General features: G+C 38.4%; 1 protein-coding gene across 3 annotated transcripts in view; it reads right to left on the bottom strand.

Annotated features, from left to right (window-relative positions):
- The window catches only part of LOC145456834 (DNA-dependent protein kinase catalytic subunit-like), a 93,280-nt gene that overhangs the window by 53,998 nt on the left and 16,475 nt on the right, over positions 1-22,807 (bottom strand). For 2 of the 3 annotated variants that reach the window (XM_080334958.1, XM_080334957.1), the window contains exons 9-28: positions 21,353-21,531; positions 21,131-21,292; positions 18,426-18,574; positions 15,902-16,071; positions 15,725-15,838; positions 13,797-13,999; positions 13,356-13,539; positions 10,901-11,020; positions 9,968-10,112; positions 9,129-9,205; positions 8,693-8,858; positions 7,560-7,768; positions 7,401-7,499; positions 6,290-6,510; positions 5,091-5,208; positions 4,183-4,339; positions 3,407-3,530; positions 1,951-2,117; positions 424-507; positions 246-361 (exon numbers count right to left, since the gene is read on the bottom strand). In XM_080334958.1, coding sequence (XP_080191084.1) covers positions 246-361; positions 424-507; positions 1,951-2,117; positions 3,407-3,530; positions 4,183-4,339; positions 5,091-5,208; positions 6,290-6,510; positions 7,401-7,499; positions 7,560-7,768; positions 8,693-8,858; positions 9,129-9,205; positions 9,968-10,112; positions 10,901-11,020; positions 13,356-13,539; positions 13,797-13,999; positions 15,725-15,838; positions 15,902-16,071; positions 18,426-18,574; positions 21,131-21,292; positions 21,353-21,531 — 2,964 coding nt within the window. The remainder of the gene's footprint in view (positions 1-245; positions 362-423; positions 508-1,950; positions 2,118-3,406; positions 3,531-4,182; positions 4,340-5,090; positions 5,209-6,289; positions 6,511-7,400; positions 7,500-7,559; positions 7,769-8,692; positions 8,859-9,128; positions 9,206-9,967; positions 10,113-10,900; positions 11,021-13,355; positions 13,540-13,796; positions 14,000-15,724; positions 15,839-15,901; positions 16,072-18,425; positions 18,575-21,130; positions 21,293-21,352; positions 21,532-22,807) is intronic. The other variant, XM_080334959.1, reaches the window with a different exon arrangement.

Raw genomic sequence — 22,807 nt, 5'->3', positions numbered from 1 at the left:
CAATCAGAGCATAGAAAGATTTCACAAATTAGATCACTGACAACTAGAATTATGTAGCTGTCCTGGGGTAATTGTCAACAATTGATAGAAAATTGGAACGAACATTGTACATCAACGATTGTATCAACGTGTATGACGTCACTGGCATGAAATTTCAAATAATTGAGGCCAACAGATGTCTTACTATTCTATTTTTAGATTATACACAAACTCGTTCTGTTGGCGCAAACAAGGATGGCACTCACATATTCTTCTCTGATATATTGCGGCTGCATCAGCAAATTCCACAATTCCAAAATCCTCACAACCAAGATAGATTTCAAGTCATTCAAAATGTCGACATCACGTTGCTGCACGTCTTCTAGAACAAGAAATATTGCGGTGAGGTAAATGACAAAATAACAAAACCGTCAAAACTATTACCTGAATTGGCCGCAAGAGCAAACGCATTGGATGCGATCACGTTGATGAAATGATCAACACATTCCAGAAGATTTGCAGTTACCCCTAGGAGAAAGGAAAAGAGTATTAGCTAAAACAATTATTATGAAGAGCTTCTTGTAAGTATACAACTTCAACATACAATTGAATAGTAGGCCTATATTGTATTGAAATAAACCTGAATATTTTCGACTGACACTCGTGACGAGTAATTGTCAGCAACTAGTAGTAAACTGGAAAGAACATTTTGCGATACGACTGTTGATATAGAATGTACTTTTCAATTTTCTACTAGTTGCTGACGAGTATCCCTAATGAGTATCAGTCGAAAATATGCGGGTTTATGTCAATATGAATATATTATTCAATAGCACAACAAAAAATCAGATTTAAGATGAAATTCGCAGAAAATATACTTCTTCTAACAGTAATAATAACATGAATTTATACAAACAAAACCTGGGCGTGAATAAAATGCAAATTTGTTAGGCTCATTGTGGCCAGACTTGGATTAACTACTGGATTTTCAAAATGCCCAACTACAACTACAACTACAACTACTCCCTTTCCAAGACTCGTAATTAGAAGCAGAACTAGAACTATTCACTCTTCAGAACTCACAACTAGAACTAGAACTCAAACTAACTAGCTTTCGAAATCCGTAACTACCTAAGACAGGGTCACCATACGTCATCTTTTAAGAGGATTTGTTCTCTTTTTCCATTTTTTGAAAGTGTCCTCAGAGGACGCCCAAATGTCCTCTTTTTTCAGAATTCTGTTTAAACGTAGGGTAAAATTCGAGTGAGATACTGTAAATTAGCACTGAAGCAACGCTCCGGCGGCTATTTCGGGAGCTTAGCCGGAAAGATGACTTTTTTTTTAGTCAACCGACCACGAAGTGGGAAAAATTTACCATTTTTTCGGGATTTTCATCCGGTATTGCAAGTCTGAGAATTTTGAAAAAGTGTCCTCTTTTCAGATTTCCAAAATATGGTAACCCGAAACTAAGAGAAACATAACTAACTAAACTAAATTGTGAATAAATTTATTTGTTTATATTTTATCAGAATTTGATCAGCATTCCACACGAGCTTCAGTACAAGTTTGAAATGGGAGGGTTTCGAACCCAAACCCTCGGCCTGACTACGCCGCTGTTAGCAGTGTTGACTTTAAGCTAGCAATGGCTTCAATACATCACACAACAACTAGAATTAGAACTACCCAATTTTCAAAATGCGCAACTAGAATTAGAACCACCCAATTTTTAAAATGCGCAACTAGAACGAGAACTGAAATTACTCTAAAAAACAGTAGTTAGTTGGCCAACAACCAACCAGATTGGTAGTTTGTACAAGTCTGATTTTGCATCAAATATCAGAAATGTAACAACAATCTATAAGGTACAATGTCAGTGTAAAATAATGCAATGGTTGAGAGAAGTGATATTACAGTGTTCAAGAGCCATGGTTACAAGATAGCGGAAATGGGAGATAACTATATCACACTCACCCTTTACCAGTTGATCAGACGTCAGAAGGTCATTTTCACATGACCAATAATAGCAGTCAAGACTAGCCATTAGCTGATCCAAACAACGTTGAGCGTAGGTCAGATCTCTCTGATTTTGTACAGCCGCAACTGATAGCTTCATAATATCACGGCTTTTGCCGTCAAACCTGGTCGAAAAAACGAATAGAACGAATAAGTCTTTTATAATCAGAGTCAGTAATAAAGATCTCGATTTAGTGTGAATGCAAATGAGTAATTCTCATCATGGACAAACAAAGCTTCAGTATACAATTGAACAATATTTTCATATGGAAATAGGCCAGAATATATTTTACCGACACTTGTTAGGGTTAATCGTTAGCAACTAGTAGAGCATTGAAAACAACATTGTATATCCAGTCTTGTCACCAAATTTGAGGTCACAGGCGTAGGATATTCGAATGATCCAGGCGAACAGATTACCCAAGCTCAGTGGAAATCGAAAGCGACTGTCTATTCTTTCATTTATGTTCTTTGGAGCCGACTTTTCATCAAAATCCTTCAACTAAAATCGTGCCAACAGATGGAGTTTGTGTGTCATGTAGAATAGGACATTGAATATCGGTTCGCCTCAATTATTCGAATTTTGTGCCTGTGGAGTAGGGCTGTTCAAAAAATAACTTTTCCTTCAGATTTCACTGGCTACTTGATAAAATTGTTAGGTTCGTTAAGAAAATGCTGCACATCAACTTTGGCTAAATTCCAAGCAGTAGAAGCGATATTCTTGCAGTAGAAAGTTATGAATTTATTTAAAAATGAAAAAATAAAATTTCGAAATTTTCCTGTAAACCGCATAAAATTGTCAGGCTGTCATTAGCGATAAAGCACGCCAAATTTGACTCAATTCCAACCAGTAGAAGCGAAGTTATTGCAGTAGAAAAATTTGGATTTGAATAAAATAGTATTTACGGTGACTAGCTCGCATCATTATTTATCATAAAATCATGTAATTAGATATTTTTTACTGCAATAACTTTGCTTCTAGTTGTTGGAATTGAGTCAAATTTGGTTTTTATGGGGTTTACAGAAAAATTTCAAAATTTTTCATTTTTTATTAATTAATGATTAATTCAAAACTTTCCACTGCAAGAATCTCGCTTCTACTGGTTGGAATTGAGCCAAAGTTGATGTGCAGCGTTTTTTTAACCAACCTAACAATTTCATCAAGTAGCCAGTAAAATCTGAAGGAAGGGTTTATTTTTGAACAGCGCTACTGTGGAGTCATATTTTGGTGATACCATTGTTGGTATACAAAGTTGTTTCAAATTCTCTACTAGTCGCAGACGATTACCGCTGAAGAGTGTCAGCCAAAAATATTCTCCCACATTTCAACAATCATATACTATTCAATTGTAAAATTCTCATCAATTCAATATCATGCTGCTTCACTAGATTTTGAGCAATGAATGAAGATTACAGAGAATAGATTTCTTCCGATCCCACAGCGTCAATGCGATTTTGCATCCATTGCGAAAACGATGTGACAGCGGGCAATAGCGACGAAAATTGGAGAGTCAGTCGCATGCATAATTCGCGGCATTCTGAAAAGTGCAGATGAGATTTTGTGAAGACGGAATCATTATTTGATGAATATTCGACTGGGAACAATGATTTTAGTGCTGAAATCTGAATCAGGTATTAAATCTAATGATTCGATTCGAGAAGTGAAAATATTGATATTACCAATGAGAATCGTAGTTTTGATGCTTTTTCTTACCATGGAAGCCTTGAAACTTCAATGGGTTGTATTGCAGCATTCAAAACAAGCTGTACAAAGCTATTTACGTTAGTGAAAATGATATTTCTATGAATTTGTGGTGAATCCACTAGCATTGTCACAACGTGAAATGAAATAGGTCGAAAAAATACAAAATTCTCTTCAATGAGATCTAGAACTGGCACTACATCCTTTGTGGTCGCATAAAAGGTACATATTGGGGCTTTCCACATATTTCATACCGTCATGACATCAAAACGACTCAAAGCCCAAAACTCATTCAGCATCAAATTACTATTTACTCGATTGCCCAGCCATAATTATAACGAATTATATTACTGAAAAGATGAATATCGATTCACATAATGCAGCCACACAATCCAAACAGGACATGCAAGTTCTCCTTGTTAAGAGTAGGCCTAGCTGCAGAAACTGGTAGCAGTCAGGGATTTTGCCAGTAAACAAATCATAATTACCTGTTTGTGAGCGTGGAAATTGTTTGAAAAGCCAATCGATGGCAGACACTAGACAAGTCGGACACCCGCTCTGGTCTGAGGCAGATAGGCGTGCCTTATTGTCGATTACTAGCATTCCTTTGTTGGAAATTACAATGTTTTCAATAAGACGAATAGCCTGCAAAACAAAGTAAAGTTCAATGAAAGGTGGCTTTTTGTTCGGTGGTGTCTATATTGAGTGAAAGCACCCGGGGTTGTAATGACTCGAGTCATGACTCGACAAGTACAAGTACGAGTCATTGTGCATGAATCGAACCAGTCATATGACTCGAGATTAGGACGGCCTAGAAAGACATTTCATTGTAACTTCGAAAAATAGTAAAGTCACCACATTATTGGTGATTCGTCTATCAGTCCTGATACTTCGAAAACAGAGCAAAAAACTGTTAGGACTAAGGAAAATTACGATATCATGAATTGAAAAAAGTGGGTTGAACTCAAAATTGAACTGTGAAAATAATGACTAGGACTCGGACTCGAGTCAAAACACTATGACTCGCACTCGACCCTCTACCAGCTGACTTGAACTGTGACTTGACTCGGTGGTGAAATGAAAATGACTCGACTTGAAGTCAAAACTATAAAATTAAAATCGACTTGCGACTCGAAACCTTGCGACTTGGTTACAACCCTGCTCAGAACCAATGAGCCATGCTTGCTCGCAAACGTTACACAGTCTATTCCCTAGATAGCCTGTGACCAGACTTTGCTATTCCAAGTAGTTTATTTTCGAGTATACCTTAAAACGAATGCTAAGTAAGGTGTTCCATTCAAAAAAGATTGTACGTTAACACTACAATTGATGACAAAAACTCAAAGAACTCCCGGGATTGATACATTGTCATAGAGATTGCACCCAGTGTACTAACCTGGATGCATGTCTTTTTTGTTCCAACCGAATCCATGTCTGCAGTAGAAAGTACAAGACTACACACAAACGCTTCCAGCATTCGGAAAATATATTTGTCTACAAGCTTTGGATTTTCACTGCAGTGCAAAGGTGATAAATTATAAGCGCTGTGTTATTTGGAAATGGGCCGAAAATTAAGTTCAGTCCATATCGAATCATAATTCATTTTCGCAAGTATGAGAAAGGCAAATGTCTGAACAGCAAGCTTGGTTCGTTTCGAACGATACAGTTCTCATGTGGTGTTTCAGGAAAACCAAAAAATAGATTAGAATTATAATGAGAGGATGGTAACATTTTAGAAATAAGATAACCAGTAGGGTTGTCCATAATTTGGAAAATCTTACAAATGCTCCGTTGTAATGTCTTATTCTATGGATTATTGATAGAAATCAACAATGGGCCAAAAAGAAGCTCGCAGGAAAGCCGTTAAGGATTTTCTGCAAAGCGTTTGAAAGTAGCTGCCTAAGAATGGGCGAGTCACCGACCACATAACGGCGAGAAGACTAGTAATCTCGAAACCACGGCTCTTGATTGGCTTATAGGCTATGCTTCAATGATCACGACAACAACAGCTTGCTGATTAGATGATCAAGGAGTCTGCTACCAGCAGCGATTCTGAAAGCGCATTGTAGGTAGGTTGACAGATAATAATTTAGGATTAATTCAGGGCATGTTGAAGTACGAAATACAAGATGAACAAACAACAGCTGATTTACTATAAGGTATAAAGCATGACAGCTTTATTGTGAAGGAAAGCGCTGTGCTACATGCCTTACTTTCATCGAGGGAAAGCAAAGTCGTGTATGCAAGTGGCAAACGAATTCCTTGTTTCAGACGGGATCCATCATCCTTGAATACAAATATATAAAGCTTAACAACGACACTATAATTTGTGTGAACTTATTGGGGTCAGGTTGTACTAAATAGTTGAAGTTTTGAATGTTCTTGGGAACGGATCATTTTAAAGATTTTCCAAATTATGGACACCCCTAGTTAGTAAACTAATGAAGGCCTGCCTCGTGCATTTTATCATTACCCCCAAAAAGGAGCACACCCGAACACCTACAACATTTCAATATCCAAGCATCCCAACACATGCCCCTACATATCATCACAATATATACCGTAATGAATATCTCCCAAAAAAAGGAAGCGTACCCAACAATCTTTTGAATTTCCTTGAATCCCACCGCCGCACCCATTCTCAGGTTGCTTTTTGGATGTTTGGCGAACGTGCATAATTTCTCAAATACTTGTTCGCAACAGTCCGCGGTAGGACTGGATTGACCGCCTTGCTTTGACATCCAGGTCAGGTACTCGGCCAGGCATCTCGCACAAAACGCTCTCAGAAATTCATCACTCTCATCCACTAATCCGCCCTTTGTGAGAAGATATATCGCAAATATTAGGCACAAATGAACTGTTGCTTGGTAAAAAATTGTAATAAAATATTATCATAGATCATGAGCTTCTCCTATTGCGGCTTCATTTTTATGCATATTTATCTGCACAATCTCAATCTCACGGTAATAAAAATGTATAGTATACTGAATGTACATTGTATACTGATGACTAGGACCATGTCATGTGACTTGGATGGCCGAGAACGACATTTCATTGTAATTTCAGAGAATAGTAAAGTTACCACACTATTGGTATTTCGTCTATTAGTACTGGTACTTGAAAATGCGATCAGAAACTGCTAAAAGTGAGGAAAATTAGTATATTATGAATATGAAGCATTCGATATCACCAAGGAAAGTTCTAAAAAGTGGGTTTAACAAGACTTTAACTCGGAACTAAATAGTGAAAACAATGACTTGGACTCTTACCCGAATCACTATCATACATACACTGGTCTTGGGACTTGGTCACGTTGGTAGATTAAAAATAACTCGACTTGACTCGAGTCAAAACTATTAAAGTGAGATTGACTTGTGACTTGGTTACAACCCTGGATGGAAGCTATGGGCATAGTGATTAGTCATAGTTCGTCTCGTACAAAAGATTTTACGAATACATTGCGAGCAGTCATGAAAAATAGCAAGTTTTGAATGATAAAATACAACTGATGAGGCCCGACCCATACAGAAAACCCTTTCATTTCTTTCAAGTTTCAAACAAACTTGAAATAACATTTAGTGTTTAGTTGCAAATCAATATATTTGTTTGTACTATAATATGGTGTGCTAAAAGAACGAGTCAAGTTGCTGAAATTCGCACTGCATATACTTAAAAAATGAAAATTCATCTTAAGACTATTGCATACCATAATAGCGTCCAAGAGCATCCTAGCCACCGCATTAGGCGTGCTTGCAAACAAATGAATGATCTGCATCACCAACGGTTCGAACAGGGACCTCGTCACCTAAAGAAAGATGTCAGCTTCATATTGGTGAAGATTAGATAACACAGCATAACCACCGACCGGTTCTGAGTCGCAGCCAGCTTTGAGAAGTTCCGGGATCAAATATTCGTAGGGTTTCATCATGGAAGGCTTGATATCGTTCATCCCCAGCTGGTAAGTTTGTCCTACGACATAAACCGCTATGGAATGTAGAACTTCGGACGCCGTCAGTTTTGTCTGCCGTTCTGAAGATTCTCTCGCAAGCACAGACACTTCGGACAGTACTTTACCTGCAAAAATTGACCAAGAACGGATAAATTTGACCTAAAACTCTCAATTAGGAATGAGCAAAATCTGGTGCACCCAGGTCATTCAATGCTGAATCAAGTATTCAAGTATCACTGATTATGAAGTGACAACAAATTTTGGTTTAAAAGAATTAGTATTTATGGTGGCAAATTCAATATTTATTTATTAGATCTACCCACCATAAATACTAGGATTGGAAATCTTGAACAGCAATATCTTCGCTTCTACTGGTTGGAATTGAGCCAAATTTGTTGGTACCGTATTAGTTTTTTCAGTTAATCTGACTATTTCATTGGGTTGCCAGTAAAATTTGAAAGAATTCTGAGTTTATTGTTATTAAATAAATGAACAGTTTCTTGAAGGTACAGAACTTCAGTATACAATTGAACAATATAATCATATTTAAATGAACCCGAATATTTTCGGCTGACACTCGTCAGGGGCTATCGTCAGCAACTAGTAGAGAATTCAAAAGAACAGCGTATATCAACAATCATAACACAAAATATGACATCACCAGCATTCGACATTCCGTGCTGGTGACGTCATATTTTGTGTTATGATTGTTGATATACGCTGTTCTTTTGAATTCTCTACTAGTTGCTGACGATTACCCCTGACGAGTGTCAGCTGAAAATATTCGGGTTCATTTCAATATGAATATACTACTCAATTATTAAATAAATCTAAGACTTTTTTCATATAAAGCAATGCTTCTGTAATTTGTAATTGAGACAAAATTGGTGTGCAACGTTTTTTGAACAGCCTTATGATCAGGATATAATACCAGCGGTACTTGAAAAATTTCAAATATTCATAAAGCCACTAATTGAAAACTTCCCGAAGTAAAACACCTACCAGGTTAAATTATAACTTCAATTTTCAATAAAGTCTATTCTACTCACCCAAAGATAAGCTCATGTCAACTCCAGGCAACGGGACTTGATACAGCAGCTGACAGTCTGAGTCGGCCTTTTCAAGTTGAGCTTTCTGTATTGCTGCGTCCTCTTTGATGACAGGCATCGAGAAGCCGCCGATGCTACCAAGAAATCTCGTAACACATTTCCGAAACTGTAACAAATTTAATACCATTTCAAACAGTTCAACCGGGCTATTGAATTAACAGATCATCATTTCAACATAGTCGTACTCATGTACTGTTACAAGGCAGTAACTTCTATAGCTTTTGACATGAATATATGTAACTTGATGTAGAAATAATGAAGAAATAATACAAATGGAAATAATGAGCAATTTGTATGACATAAATACTGGTTTGTGCAAGTTCACACAAGACGCATCAAAGTCACTAAAACAGTGGAAATTCATATATTATGTAACCTCAGTGATGGTGTTTTCGCCTGAAACAGATCTTTCGGAGAGAGCAGACTTGAATTTCTGTTGTGCGCTTCCTGAATCTATGAGCGTAAGTAAGAAAATTAATTACAAAAAAATTCATCATTTTCAAATTAGATTATAATTACAACGGAATTCGCGAAATCTTGGAAATTGAATTCAATTCCGAATGAAAAAGAAATACCACAAAATCAAGTTCACTTTATATCACATCAAGAGTTCTCATAAACACGAGAATGGCAAATGTCGGCACACAAGGCTTGGCTAGTTTTTCGGAATACTAGGGCTGTTATTCAATAGAATTGTTCGGTTTGCTAGAAAAAACTCTGCACACAAGATTTTGCTCAATTCCAATTTATCATTTTGTAAAAATAGTACTTGAGGTAGGAAATTATTTGATTGTTATTTATAGAACTGCCAATCGTAAATACTATTATTTCAAATCCGAATTTTTCAATTCCAATAACTTCGCTTCGCTTCGCTTGGAATTGAGTGAAATTTCATATAAACCGTTTTTTAGACAACTTAACAATATCATGGGCTTGCCAGTAGAATTTGTGAAAAAATAAAATTTCATAAATCTATTAGCTCCGCTTTTACCGGTTGAAAATAAGCCAAATTTAATGTGCAGTGTTATTTTACCCATGAACTAACAATTGTATCAAATAGCCAGTAAAATTTGAAGACAAAATTTATCTTTGAACCCTACGTAGGTACAGTATACATGATACAGTTCTCATGTAGCATTTTCAGGTAAACCAGAAATCAAATTCTCAAGGAAATATTTCACAAATTAAACAATAGCTGTCCAAGTCTGCCCATACCTCCCGACAGATACAAAGCAAGTTGAGACAGCACTGGTCTGAAACACGTTGGCAGCTTTGATTTATCAGAACTGGTCCACCTTTCCAATGCATCCAGGCCTGCAGTCGCCAAAGTTAATTCTCCCAGTCCTCTTTGTAAAGCCATCTGAACAGAGTGGACTACAATTTTGAATGTGCACTTACTGGTCGTCGGTTCGAAAGTTAGTTACAAAGTGCCGACACAAGGGATTTGGCGTATAGTCTTACAATAGTTTTCAGGTCACAATTGTCAGGGCCCAGGGGTAATCGTCAGCAACTAGTAGAGCCAAAGGACATAAATTCTTCCATTGGCAAATATTTGTTCGATAATCCAGTTCGCAATTATAGAGACAACAGATTACATGTTGTCGGGAGAGGCCGTTCACACTTTCATTTCCGTGCCTTGGAGTCGACTTTTATCAAAATACGCCAACCAATTCTGTGCCAACAAAGGCAGTTTGTGTACCATCTACAAATAGTACATTTAGCTTAAGCTCTCTCTTTGCCCTGATTATTAGAAATTTCATGCCTGTGATATTATATTTTGTGATGCGATTGTTTATATCCAATGTTGTTTCCAATTCTTTACTAGTTGCTGATGATTACCCCTGGCAAGTGTCAGCCGAAAATATTTGGGTTCATTTCAATATTAATATATTATTCAATTGCAGTAGAGAATTGGAAACACCATTGTATATCAGCAATCGTTTCACGAAATATGTCGTCACCGGCATAAAATTTTGAATAATCGAATCAAACAGATGTCTTTTGTAATCGAAAGTACTATGTTTTAGATTATATACAAACTCCTCTGTTGGCATCATCTTGTATAATACAAAGTGTTGCAATGAAGTTAGAGGATGGTTATCTCATGTGCCACATACTGCCTGTCCAGCGACCGACTAGCATAATCACCTGAAGCGGTTTGACCAGAGCTTCCAGATTTTCTTCAGCAATGAACTTGGGAAGAGACAAAATAAACATGAGCGCAGAGTCCACATTGTCGGCATTCGATTCGCTCAGACTGGCCACAATCTGAAAGAAAATATGGCAAGAACATCGATTAGTAGATTAAGTCTGGTATAACCTACACGCGAGGTTCTAAACGGCCAAAGATACCACAATTTTATATCCCAATTACAAAATGCTAGAGGTAGAACGCTTTCCCGTTAATTACAGAAATGAAAAAAAAACAATTGAATTGATTTCAAAATTTGGAAATTATTTTTCTGCATCGTAATAGAGAGATCACGGTCTACTCTAATACGAAGCCTACGTCAGTGACGTCACAATAGTTAAGGGTTGTACCAAGCTATTTCAAAGTAGCTTAGGACTTGTTTGAGACCAGCTCTATACAGACTTGGACAATAGATAATTCTAGTTGTCTAATTATAGTAATCACAACTCATTCAAATCTCATTTGTGAAATGTTTCTAAGCTCTAATTTTAATTTTAATCTAATTGCTGACTTTCCTGGAAATGGTACAGGAGATCTGTATAGTGCCAAAAGAGCCAAGCTTCAAAGCTATCAAAATCAAGTTTATGGTTTTTTACGGGGCTTCTTGCAGACACTTCAATAGAACTACGTAAAACACGTCTAATATCAAGAAGGCAGCATTAAATTTCTCATTAGATGCTTTTGAGTCGCATGCACTTGTCGTAATTACATTTTCGGTTGATTTTTATTCTGGAATAATATATTCAATTGCATACTGAAGTTATTTACCTCCAAAAGTCCGTTACGATTTAGATCAGGGGTCACCAACCTGGTGCCCGCGGGCCCCAGGTAGCCCGCGAGGACCAGATGAGTAGCCCGCGTGACTGCTTTAAAAATAGATCGAAAAGTAGCATTTACCAATATCAGTCTGATTATTACCAGTGAGCTTTTAAATATATAGATTGATTGATTGATTTAGCTATTCTTCTTTAAATCACACCAACACGTAACTTGCAAATTACAATACATATATACAAACACATGAAACGATGATATCAATTATCCTCAATTACAATTATGATATATACCAACATTTAATAGAAATAGAATCATAAGATATCGAAGACGTAGAATACGGCGCACTGTCCTTACAGGCGACATGACAAAATGCCATCCACGGTCTGTTTGAAATGGCGGGGGTTCCGTTATGGTTGCTCGACGTCCAGGACAATGCCGAAGTAGTAAACAACATTATTATTCAGTAGCAGATAGAGGTGAAGCACTAGCAGATTTTCCATATCTTTATGCCCGCCACGTATTGTATCTTTTGACACAGCTTGTCTCTCTTACACTCAACGCAGTTTAGTACCATATTTCCAACTTTCTGTAATCGATGCTGCTGTCAGGTATAATGAAATCTGTCATGTCTGAATGCAGCTGGAGATTGAAATTGTAAAACAGCAAAATGACGCCCGCAAGGCTGCAGCAAACTTTTGGTGCTTTGTTGACACGGAAAAGTACAGTGGTGTATGCGCAGTGCGCAGCAGCTATGAAGGTTGCAAGTGTGTTTGGTTCAACTTATCGTTGTGAATCAGCCTTCACGGACATGAACTTCATAAAAAACAAACGCAGAACACGCCTTACTAATGAACATCTGGAACACTCACTCAGAGTTGCAGTGTCAAGTTACATACCAGAGTACAGCGCACTAGTTGATAGCATGCAATGATAGGCCTTCCACTGACTGATATAGAAACAGATAACATGATGTCCAGTCTAAGGAATGACATGATTTATTTTAAGATTTGAGCAGACTCTTATTGTATAATTCATATAAACATGGTGCGAAGTAATTCCTGATTTCTTAATAAGTTTTGGTGGCTAGCTAGTTGAAATAAGATGTTTTGATTTAAAAGTTTTGTCGCAGTGTGGTTCCTGACCAGTGCTATGAATATCACAGTGCAAATTCAGTCTGGATGGGTAAACGGCGGGAGTAAATCGTAGCCCGTCGCTTCAATCAGTACCCAAAAGTAGCCCTTGGACGCAGAAAGGTTGGTGACCCCTGATTTAGATTCTTTAAAGTTTTGAATACGACACAGTACGTTTTTGTCCTCGGATGTTTTTGCAACATCTACCATGACTCATGCTATAGTATCTATACATACGAATGATCTGTGCATATGCCGCTGGTAAGGAAAGTGCAGATGTAGCCTAGTAAGACTTTCTAAGTCTTGCACCAACCCTTCCTGTTATCCCAGAGCACCAAGCCCTGGATACCAGTCTTCCCAATTAGGTCTTTGGCCTGATCCAGCCGGGGATTAAACCCACGACCTACCGATCAAGAAGCCGGACGCTTAGGCTCAACCATCACGATATCTTGAAATTTAAACGGTCCCCGAGCTTTACAAGTTGAGAACTGCTGCCTTATGTTACCTCGGGTATGTGCTTGTTGATAAGTTTGCGGCAGCGTCCCATATCGGCTAAATGTCCTCCTAAGAAGTATGGCGTCCCATCAACGTCCATGTGCGCCTCAACAGAGAGACTAAAATAATCCAGGTCAACGCATGCCTTCATTAAAACAGTCAGCAGATCATAGTTTCCAGGAGATGATTCGGAGCTGAATGATAATAGAATTCATGTTTGTTGACTGACCACAAGGGCTGGGGAATATTGAGCACAGGAGTACTTCGATACTAAATTGAGGATTATACGTCAAGTCGGCTTTTCCAGTATCTCTCATTATGCCTAGCGTAACCTACTAATCGATTCAGAATTGAATCACTCAGGCATTCAATTTTGACCAGCGCAATCACTGATCAGATTTGTAACAGAACAGTAAGCTGCCAATTGCTACTACACTTTCCAATTGCTTACCTTGATGAAGCAGTCAGTAACGTCCTGAAAATGGAATCGACCGAGTCAAAGACCGCATGCCGACAATTTTGTCGCATTTCCTTCACCACGTCGGGAAGGAATCTCTTCAAGAAGCTGGCTAGAGCTTTGTATAAGTCACTGGACGTTGCTTCTTTCAAATCAAACAATTCCAAGACGTGATGTTGACAAGCACCATCTTCAGTCTAATAAAGTAGAAAGTTGTAATATGATAGTTGGTAATATATCTGTAAATGATTGCAAGTGCATTCGACACTTGGCGGACCCCAATCCTAACCCTAACCAAGCCCTAGACTTGAATTAATTTGACCTTAACCTACCCTAACCTTAACCACGACCAGGGTTGTAACCAAGTCACAGAGCTCTGAGTCATAAGTTAATCTCATTTTCATGGTTTTGACTCGAGTCAAGTTGAGTCATTTTCAATTCACCATCGAGTCAAGTCCGAGTCCAAGTCATCGAGCAGAGGTTGGAGTCCGAGTCATGGTATTGTGACTCGAGTCCGAGTCCAACTCATAGTGTTGACTGCTCACTTTCCAGTTAAAGTCTTGTTAAACCTACTTTTACAACTCTGTTTGGTGATTATAATGGTTCGCATTTATAATATACTAATTCTCCTTACTTTTAACAGTTTCTGGTTGGATTTTCGAGTACCAGTAACAATAGGGTGGTTACTTTACTGTTCTTAGAAATTACAATGAAATGTCGGTCTTGACCGTCTGACTCTCGAGTCATATGACTTGGTTTGAGTCATGCGCAATGACTCGAGTCCAAGTCGAGTCAATACACAGACTGACTCGGTTGAGTCGAGTCGAGTCATTTCCGTATTTTGAGAAAATGACTCAAGTCGAGTCATCAGAAAATCGTGACTCGAGTCTGACTCGAGTCGAGTCATTACTCGAATCATTACAACCCTGACTATGACCTAAATATATTTTTACATACATACATATCAAGTGCTAAGTGAAGAAATTCAACATGTGGAATTCACCAATTCATGCTAACATTAAGTGAATTTAATATTACATTAATATTATTAATAACGTGGTTATATTTCTAAAGCGAAATTCATCAACTGCCCTGTAACATATATCTTTATCTGCTTTGGTAATTTCCTGCCAAACATGTTTATAGTCAAACTAGGTATAACCATATTCTATTCACATACTGATGCACACTATATTATTCATACAATTATTATATTTCATTTTGGTTATAGGTATTGAATGGAATTGATTACATGCGTATTGTGTATAATAGGATGGTTATGAAAAACTATTTTTCAAATTTTACTGGCTACTTGATAAAATTGTTAGGTCACCTAGAAAAACGCTGCACACCAATTTTGACTTAATTCCAACCAGTGGAAGTGAAGTCATTATAGTAGAAAATGTTGGGTTTATTCAATAAAAATAAATATAAAAATTTCTCAAATTTTACTGGCTACACCATATAATTTAAAGGTTGTCTGAAAAAAAAGATGCACAGCAAATTTGTCTCAATTCCAACCCGGAGAAGCGAAGTTCAGGATTTCAAATCATAGTGTTTATGGTGGGTAGAAACATAATAAATAATAAAAGAATTTGCCACCATAAATACTATTTTTTCCAAATCCCAAATCTATTATTCCAATAACTTTGCTCCCACGGGTTGAAATTGAGCAAAAATTGATGTACAGCTTTTTTTTAAGTAACTTAATATTCTATCAATTAGCCAGTAAAATTAGAAAAAAAAGTTTTTTGAACAGTCCTAGTGTATATATCTGTAATTACAATATCTAAACAGGTACTTTCCAACTCCTGAGAAAAAAATGGTACAGGAAGGAACAAATATAATGTAGTAAATATATTGTGAAGAGACCCAAGGGACAAGCTAAACAATTGATGAAAATAACTGATTCCATTGCATACATAAGCCTTGATCTTCTTCATCATTTTGTGCAGAGATTGCAAAATTTTTTCAAGAATCAATCTTCTCGTCTTAAAGTAATCGCTTTCGCCACAGGTGTCCACAAATCCCGAAGACTGAAACGGTACGATTGGTTTACGATAAAATGACCACAAAATTCACACAATCGGACACCATACCACTGAGCCTTGGCGTGTCAATAGAATTCCTTTCCAAAGACTGACAAACTTCCATTTCGCCTTGACTGTCCTAGAGTCACTGTGGATGTCCCGCAATTCATCTGCAGTCTTTTTAGAGTTTTGACTGTATCTCAGTTTGCTGAAGACATCATTAATCAATCCTTGGAAAACTGAAAAAAAAAATATAATTTGGAACACGTCCCACTGTATTAAATGAAAAGAGTAAAAGTAAGTAATCTTGCCTAGAAGGAGTACTCGAGTAATTAGTTTCCAAAAGTAGATTTGGTCTAGTCATGCATGATGCCATGACTAGGCATAATACCATGATACAAAGAATATTCAACGCAATTCTTATGACTAGAGCAAGTTTTTGTTGCACTAAAACCGCGAGAAAGTTGGACTTCATTTTAACAAAAGTTGCAGTACAAAGTTGCATCTATATATTTTTTTTAATTATTAGGGCATAAGATACCCAAAAGGGGTATAACCCAAGAGTTTAGGATTTCCAGGGTGTCTGCTTGTTCCACTTCTTTCTTCGCTATTCAATCGATCATGCATACATTTTTATGTTCTTTCCGTTTGAAACCTATACGCCAGCATTTCGCAGTCAGCTCCTGCAGAGCTGACAAATTTGGTACTTTCCCATTGCACAGACTGTCTGGCGAGACCAGAGAAAATTACATTGACCGCCGGTGTGCAGCAAGAAAGTACAATTGAATAGCAAGAAAATAATGCAATACTGGAATAATTTTCCCCAAAAAGCCAAACAGCAGAGCGATAACTCACCACTCCGCTTCTCTGCGCAATATTTGGGAAAAGTTGCGGTAAAAATTTGCATGGAAAACGGTAAAAAGTCGCGAAAAGTTGCAATATAAAATTCCCCCAAATACCTGAATCAAATTATACTACATAACTGCCAAAAAAGTTGCAACAGTTGCAAAAAAAGCCCTACATATGACGATTTCACTCATAAAATTGATTCAAGCTTATTATGAAACGACTTTCTACTATGTAACATCCCATAGATCAGACCTGGGCAAAGTGCGGCGGTGCGGCCCGCGAAGCAATTCTGTGCGGCCCGCGAAAGGTTGCTTGGAATTCATAAGATTAAACCTGCTTTTTGAATGTTGATGCGTGGACTAAAACCATAGGCTGTATCAACTAAACAGGAAATTTGTTTACTTTGAAGCCTGTTCATTAATATGGCCCGATTACGCTGCCTATACGCACCTCGCATGCTGCGTCATCCGGATTCAAAATAAAGGCAATGTGGCAAAGTGTGAATAACAATTCAATTCACAAGAAATCACTCTTTCCAAATAGTTTGGGTCAAACCTTTGTTGCCATTGTCAAATTATGCATTATACGGTACGTGTTTCAAATTGCTATGTGAGGCGTTTCCAAATCCCTAATTCGTAAAACAAGTCAATCAGTGCTCGCGATTACTATATGACTCATCATAACAATCACCCATAAAGGATGAACGGGCATGTCAAAAAGAGAAAGCTGAAAGCTGAAACTCAAAGGTTTAGAGCACTAAATATTTGTAGGCCATACTAGCTGGAACTAGGGGTAAACCCGTCCTTTTGGTTTTTGTGGAGCATGTCGCCGAGATTAAGGATTTTAATTGTGACAAAAACACGAAGCACTCGGTCAATGGAGGGTGAATTTCAGTAAAACTGCAAACTTCGCTCTCAACATCAAGGCTATTTGAGCTGCAGTCTGCTCGGAATGCAGCGACCAAGACAGCTCTGTACTATCCTGCATATACATTTCAGTGCAGTGGTTCTCGAACTGGTGAGGGGCGTGAGAGCATCTGAAGGGAAAGCCGAAATTAAGCCAATTTTTTTCGCGCTCTGCGCGAGTTAACCCCAGCTTATAGTGTAGTTATTGCTCTGTGTATTGTCCGACTTTGATATTACAGAATTTTCCCCATCAACAACCATAACCTTCCATGCTAGCAAACTATCCGTTGGGATTGCTGACATTCTGGTTTTTATTATGTTGCGATATCATGATGCGTAGGTTGGGCGCCAAATTTTTCACTATCGTATAGGGGGCGTTCGTAAACAGTTCGAGAACCACTGTTCTAGTTTGTTGATAGAAGAATGTGGATAGGGGTTTTAAGAGAGGTAAAAATGCATCATGTTTAACACTTTTCGAATGATTAAAGCAAAAAGATATTTTTTCGATTAACCGCCACTTTCTCATTACCTAACATCAGCACATTCACTGAGCAGCATTTATTAACGATGTCATTTAGATATAAAATTAAAATACGCTGGATAACATAGCTAAATATTTTCACTCGGCCCGCCAACGTGTTTTCTACTTCTCATTTGGCCCGCGGAGGAAAATAATTGCTTACCCCTGCCATAGATAGAAAGTTAGTAGGTTTACCTAAAAATCTGTTCAAGCTCAGTGAGAAAAGTAATTAGGCCTAGTTTGCTCCACAGACTGTTTGTGAGCCTCGATGACCGATAAGCCATACTGCCTGCTTCACATTCATTCTGGTAACACCTACCGAATTCGGACACAAATTTCTCCTGATAATCCGGGCTGAGAGAGAGCGACGTCACGAGAGAGACCAAAGACAGGCAGCAGTCTTTCTGATACTTGTCATGCAGCATTCGGAAACCTCCCATCGCGTGCAGGGAGAGTTGGAGCAATTGCCTGATTTCAACCATAAACACAAGATTTAGTCACTACGCAGGCTCGAAAGTCGAGGTATTTTCTTATCCACAACATGACCATCGACAATCAGGGTTACAGCTGGATATGTCAAATTTACGGCGTTTACAATTGATTTGAAGCAGTGGTTCTTGACCTTAACGCTAAACAACAAGCCCTCGGCAAACCCCAAATTTTTAGCTTAATTAGAAAAACAAAAACCACCACAATACTAACCTAACCTACTAATCTAACTACACAATGTAATGGTCTCGATAGGAGCATTATCACAAATCATATGTATGACGAGTTGAGCATATACACTGTATGTTGAGCTCTAGTAAAGCCCTAGGGCAGTGGTTCCCAACCTTTTTGTCCTAATTACCCACTGTTGATTTATTCCGATCCTTCATTCCCCACCTAAAATCTCTGCATCCATATCTACCCGTTGAAGTGCTACCTCCAATAAAATTTTGCAAGACTTTGCTTAGTAAATAGTACGTGCTATTGGTGATTGTTAAGAACCCTGGAATTGATCAGCACACACTAAAATTAACGCAGCGTTGAACTGATAACCGTATACGCACCTCCGTAATTATATGTATCTACCCCGGCGCGCAACCAACAGAAAAATAGGAGGGGTTTGAAAATTTTCCAAATGTTGCGGAGTAGCATTAATTTACATACATAAATGCCGAATAATACACGGGCCAGATAAACTTCCTGATGTTGACGAACTCATGCGTGCGATATATATACATAAGCCACCGTGAACTATATATATATATATATATATCGGCTTTCAATTAAATAAAAGGGCAAAAGAAAACAGGAAACAAATGAACATCAAGATAATCAGTTTTTGGCCCTTATTAAGCGCCTCCAGCGTGGGCGGTCGTGGCGTCTTCGAGCGATAGCCCGCGTTGCGCTAGCTCGGTCTCTATTGTTGAGCGCCATGTGGTTCTATTCCAGCCACATCTGCGCCATGGCTCCGTCGGAATGTGGTTGATGATGGCGGCGGCTGGTTGATCGTCTTGATGCCGCACTAGATGACCGATTAAGCGTAAGCGTCGTTCAGCAGCCAGCAAACGGCATGGGACTGTTTTTGTGAGTTTGCGCAGAGCATTGGTGGATATGTGCTCCGGGTGGTGGATGCCGAGTGCATAGCGGAGGAGTGCATCGTAGTTGGCGTTGAGTGTCTTAGCCAGCTTTTCTGTCAGCGTGAGTGCTTCTATTCCGTAGAGAAGAACCTGCTCGACAGTGGCACGGAAGATGCGGGTCTTGAGCTGGGTTGAGGCACTTGAATGGAAGAGGCTAAGTAGCCGTCTTGCTGCGCCCCAGGCCTTTGCTCGCCTCGCCTTGAGCGCTTTTCCAGAGTCAGCGACGTCAATACCGAGGTATACAAAACTTGTTACATACTTGAGATCGATATCTCCCAGTTGAATTGGTGTCGCGTTCTCCGGTAGAGCTGGTATGGCCAGAACCTCAGTCTTCTTAGCGTTGATCTGGAGGCCAACAAGAGCGGCGGCGGCCTCTAGCTGGTTAATGAGACGCTGTGCCGATGCGGTGTTCGGGGCAAGCAGGGCTAGGTCGTCTGCGTAGGCAAGAATACCTACGTGGATTGCCTACACTTTCGCACAATACTAAAAGAACTTGAAATAACATAAACATGTAATTTCATTTGTATGTGCTATCAATTAGCGAGTCCACGATCTCTGTTGAATACGTGTTCAGCAATATAACCTCTTATTACAACGAATCAGAATTTTTCCATCACTACGTTTCGTGACCGATGATGGTGTACAAATGAATAAAAACATTTCTGGAGATCGCGTGTGATTCTCGCTAATTGGAGGCACTGATAATATGAATCGCTGAATTGCAAATGAGCTACGGAATATTCGGCCGGCATTTCAAAACGACATTTAATAAAGGAGAATATTACTGTAAACATTTTTTCAAAAGTGAGCCTATTCCCCACCAGAAATCCCGAAATTCCCCACCAGTGGGGAATTCCCCACCGCTTGGGAACCACTGCCCTAGGGACTGGCTCAGGAAACCCCGGTTAAGATTCAATAGTGAAGGAGGGTTAGGGCATCGCAGGAGCATTCATGACCCTTACCGCCAACACTAATCTTCCGATACCCCAACCTCACCCTAATCTCTAACTTTACCTCACCCACCCAACGCAACCACAATAGTACAACCACAATTTTACAAAACCCCAACCACGCATCCCTAAACAAATTATTAATTATACGTCGCTGGAAAACGAAACAGTTTTATGTCCATTTTTGGAAATTTCAACTTTGACCATATAAGTTTGACACAAACCAGTTTTACTTTCAATTAACCTTGGAAATTCAAGTTCATATGTCCACTTCACTAAAAATTCATGCTACTTAGGAACTTGGCACCCGGTTAAATCGAAAGATCTATGTTCAAATAGTGACAGAAGAAAAAATTCAAAAATACAAAAAGTTGACATGAGCCAGTTTGGTTTTTCAGTGACGATTAAGTCCCACTGATTGGTGATGGTCATGTTGTTTGAAAACATACTGCACGAATGATTCGCTGATGATTGCTACGTCTTGATCGCTGTTATCTGGCGACGTCACGGTAGCTCCTAGAACTTCTCGCATGATGGTCGCCAGCGAAAATAAAAAGCTAGACATCTGGTTGAGTTGGTCCAATCGCACTTGAAATTGCTTTTCTCTCGCTCTAGAACAGCATAACGATTCGTTACACACGAAAACGCAAACAATCTGTGTCGCACTCAACCTGAGACAGGCTTTCGATGTTTTTGACATCATCACCATGAGCATTTTGGGAAGATATTGGTTGTCCGTGTATTTCCGGCATAGTTTCGCGAACAATCCGTAACCTTGTATGGCGATTGATATGTGCTTGCTGCTCGCCGACGTAGATTCCAGGATACTTTGAAATTCCGTCACGAAATACTGCAACAAAATTTCACGATGTTCAGTAGTGCTAACCAGAATTGGACTAATAAAAAATGATCAGTTTATCCAAATCAGATTAGAATTAGAATGATAGCTACACAGCCATTTGCAAATTAGATTAGAAATAGAACTAATGAATTGGAAATGGAGCAAAATTTCAAACCCGGAAGAACTACAACAGAAGTCAAGTTCACTTTATAACAAATCAGAGTTGACTATCAAAAGCATGGGAACGGCAAATGTCTGTACAGCAAGCTTGGCTTGTTTCGCACGATACAATTCTCCTGTAGCATTTCAGGACTACCAAAATTAGGTGTGAATTAAAATTAGAGCATGGAAACATTTCACAGTGAATCAGATTAATGGCATTTTGCTCGACCTCTTCTATTTATATATGGAATTATGCAGCTGTCCAAATCTGATGATAATAAACGGATAAACCAAGAAGCTCAAGCAAGTCCGAAAGAGATGTTTCACAATTGATAAGGATATGCTTCTATTTTTAATGCTTCGTTTTATTTCAAGGTTACTCTCTGTTACACTTGAATATTTTTCAAAGCAACATAGTACCGTATATCAAAATACCTCCACTTTGACAGTTTCTTATCAATTAATTCATGTTATTTTCACGAGAAAACAGCCACTAGCACAGTGCAGTAGATGCCAAATATAACAGTTTATTGCCATCTGATAATAATAAATGAAAATAATTCATCAAAAAAATAAATGGTCTGTTTCTAAGCAGATGTACGTTAGCTCCTAAGTAAGATACAGTTCACCAATTATTTTGGCCAATTTTTTTATTTACTCTTCAAGGAATATTTGGATGTGTAAGACAAGACATCAATCGGTATTTCATATCACAGCAAGGCTCTTCCATATTTAAAATGCAAGTAATTTGTTTCAATATCATTTTTACATATAGTAACACGGTGTTAAATTGTAATGGATTACTTTGTGTTATTTTTTGGCAATTTCAATCGAATCTTGTCTAATACGCAGGAAATTTTAACTAGTCGGTGATTCAAGCAACTTATTTTACAGTCTACGGCAATGGTGGACAACCTGCGGGCGTAGAAGGAAATTTGTGCGGCTGTCGACACGTAATTCAATTAATATCTGCTGGCGGCCTTCAAGATGCAAATTTAGTTTACGAATTGAATCCCGAATTTTTGAGAGATTTGAATTTATCTTGAAATCATCTTCACGCTACGTGCGAACCGATGCGACTTCCCCTTTCGATTTTAATATAGTGTTCGATATTCATTGATGA

The sequence above is a fragment of the Botryllus schlosseri genome, chromosome 15 (assembly GCF_051294905.1).
Source record: "Botryllus schlosseri isolate E-star chromosome 15, Bs_hap1, whole genome shotgun sequence".
Classification (NCBI taxonomy): Eukaryota; Metazoa; Chordata; class Ascidiacea; order Stolidobranchia; family Styelidae; genus Botryllus; species Botryllus schlosseri.
Note: the sequence above shows the minus strand (reverse complement) of the source record. Positions and strands in the feature narration are given on the sequence as shown.